At 39.0% G+C, this 2,949-nt stretch overlaps 1 protein-coding gene across 3 annotated transcripts in view; it reads right to left on the bottom strand.

Annotated features, from left to right (window-relative positions):
* Positions 1 to 1,417, bottom strand: part of LOC138059681 (uncharacterized) — a 3,175-nt gene extending 1,758 nt beyond the window's left edge. Inside the window, exon 1 of one of the 3 annotated variants that reach the window (XR_011134237.1) lies at positions 1,131 to 1,201. Coding sequence is in view for 1 of the 3 variants with exons in the window: in XM_068905298.1 (XP_068761399.1) it covers positions 1,282 to 1,318 (37 nt within the window). In the remaining 2 variants the exon portion in view is untranslated. Of the gene's footprint in view, positions 1 to 575; positions 1,104 to 1,130; positions 1,202 to 1,281 lie in introns of those variants that run through there. The other 2 variants (XR_011134235.1, XM_068905298.1) reach the window with 2 other exon arrangements.
* Between the last annotated feature and the right edge of the window lie 1,532 nt (positions 1,418 to 2,949).

The raw sequence follows: 2,949 nt of genomic DNA on the forward strand, positions 1-2,949 counted from the left end.
AAAAGAACGCGAAAAAGAACAAAATAGGCCTTACTTCAAGTGGCCATCATTCGACGCTTATTAAAACGGCGTGCATCTAATTAGAGGCATTTCTGGACATATCTGCATCATTTTGGGCGAAAGAGAAAAACGATACAATACAATAATGTAAACACAATTTCGGAACAGCCAAATAATCCGTCGTTTCCGGGCTCTCTCAAGAAGTTATCGATGGAGCACCTTCCAGTGACAGAGCTAGACGAGAATCGAAGACGAATAAACTGGTCATCGATTTAGGGTTTAATGCATGTAGTAAACTTGCAGTTAAAGGAGAGGTTCTGTAGTATGATATTGAGATCCGGTTATTTTCCGTTCCCTTTCAAAGACCTTTTGACCAGACTATTTATCATCAATATGCATGTGAAATGTGAGACGAGAGTGCTGGCCGCAAAGTTTCTGGAAGGGGCCGAAATTGCCGAGACTCGAGGATTTTCCGGAGACGCGGTCGAAATCACAACATATAACCCTAGCAAACAAAGCAAAAACAAAACGAAACAAAAACAAAAATGCAAGTAGACCTGTGTGAAGCCACTTACAGTTGAGGAGAGATGTTATGTGATGTAATATTCATAGCATCTCCGGGAAATCCGGCTATTCCGGCTGATTTCAAATAACATTCAAATGGCATGTCAGGCGAAAGAGCTGTACGAAGAGCCATAAGATCCGGCTAACCCGAACCCGAACCGAATACCTCTCGGTCGGCTCCCTCAGCTCACTTTGCATTGAAATATTCATGAAGTACGACCTGGCCGAGGAGTTTTCCGACCGAAATGGCCGGGACTCGAGAACTTTCCGAAAACAAAATCGATATCATCACATCATATAAACTCTGTAAAACAAAACAAAACTGCAAGTAGATTATGAATGATCTACTTACAGCCGAAGAGAGAAGTTATGTGATGCAATATTCATAGCATATCCGGGAAATCCATAATATTCGCCTTTTCCGACCCCTTCTGCGATATTAACCAAGTGTCACGTACCGAAATGGCCGGGAATCGAGAATTTTCCGAAGACAAAATCGATATCACATCATATAACCTCTGCAAAACAAGGCAAAACTGCAAGTAGATTGTGAATGATCTACTTACAGCCGAAGAGAGAAGTTATGTGATGCAATAATCATAGTATCTCCGGGAAATCCATGATATCCGCCTTTTCCGACCCATCTGAGATAATAATCAAGTGTCACGTGGGACGATAGAGCGAGACGAATAGCCGTAAGATCCGGCCAATCCTTACCTTCCCGAAAACCTTTCGGCCAGCTCCCTTGGCTCATCTTGCATTGAAATATTCATGAGGTACGACCTGGCCGAAGAGTTTCCCGACCGGGACCGAAATGGCCGGGACTCGAGAACTTTCCGAAAACAAAATCGATATCATCACATCATATAAGCTCTGTAAAACAAAACAAAACTGCAAGTAGATTGTGAATGATCTACTTACAGCCGAAGAGAGAAGTTATGTGATGCAATATTCATAGCATATCCGGGAAATCCGTAATATCCGCCTTTTCCGACCCCTTCTGCGATAATAATCAAGTGTCACGTACCGAAATGGCCGGGAATCGAGAATTTTCCGAAGACAAAATCGATATCACATCATATAATCTCTACAAAACAAGACAAAACTGCAAGTAGATTGTGAATGATCTACTTAAAGCCGAAGAGAGAAGTTATGTGATGCAATATTCATAGTATGTCCGGGAAATCCGTGATATCAGACCGATTTCACGAGGATATGAATATTTAAACATTCTGCTTATCTTTACTGCTGTAAGTACTATCACTATTGTTATAATACATACTATATATTATACTTACAGTTGTAAGGAGAAGTAAAAAGAATTAAATATTCATATCCCCGTCAAATCCGTGAAATCCGTCTTTTTCCTTCTCAAATAAGTATGCACTTTGCATGATGTATTACATCCCGAAAATCAGTGACACTGCAAGTGTCCGCCCTTGAATTAATCCTAAACTGGAAGACGGGAAAGACGGATTTCACGGGGATATGAATATTTAAACAGTCTACTTCTCTTTACTACTGTAAGTACTATCACTTTTCTTATTATAATACATACTATATATTATACTTACAGTTGTAAGGAGAAGTAAAAAGAATTAAATATTCATATCCCCGTCAAATCCGTGAAATCCGTCTTTTTCCTTCTCAAATAAGTATGCACTTTGCATGATGTATTACATCCCGAAAATCAGTGACACTGCAAGTGTCCGCCCTTGAATTAATCCTAAACTGGAAGACGGGAAAGACGGATTTCACGGGGATATGAATATTTAAACAGTCTACTTCTCTTTACTACTGTAAGTACTATCACTTTTCTTATTATAATACATACTATATATTATACTTACAGTTGTAAGGAGAAGTAAAAAGAATTAAATATTCATATCCCCGTCAAATCCGTGAAATCCGTCTTTTCCTTCTCAAATAAGTATGCACTTTGCATGATGTATTACATCCCGAAAATCAGTGACACTGCAAGTGTCCCCCCTTGAATTAATCCTAAACTGGAAGACGGGAAAGACGGATTTCACGGGGATATGAATATTTAAACAGTCTACTTCTCTTTACTACTGTAAGTATTATCAATATCTTTACAAAACATATTATTATTATTATTATTATTATTATTATTATTATTATTATCAGTTATGTTCTGTTTAAACTTTCCTTTGAATAGTCCAGTACTTTTCCGTTTGATGGTTATTGTTATTCTTGTTACCATTCTCCGGATATTGACCAGATATTGATGGTTTCCGACTTTTCCGACAAAAAGGTTTTCGGAAGGGTTCGGATTGGCCGGATGTTACGGCTATTCGTCTCGCTCTGTGGTCCCACGTGACACTTGATTATTATCTCAGCTGGGTCGGAAAAGGCCGATATCAC

This window comes from Montipora capricornis, chromosome 8 (assembly GCF_036669925.1).
Source record: "Montipora capricornis isolate CH-2021 chromosome 8, ASM3666992v2, whole genome shotgun sequence".
Lineage (NCBI taxonomy): Eukaryota > Metazoa > Cnidaria > Anthozoa > Scleractinia > Acroporidae > Montipora > Montipora capricornis.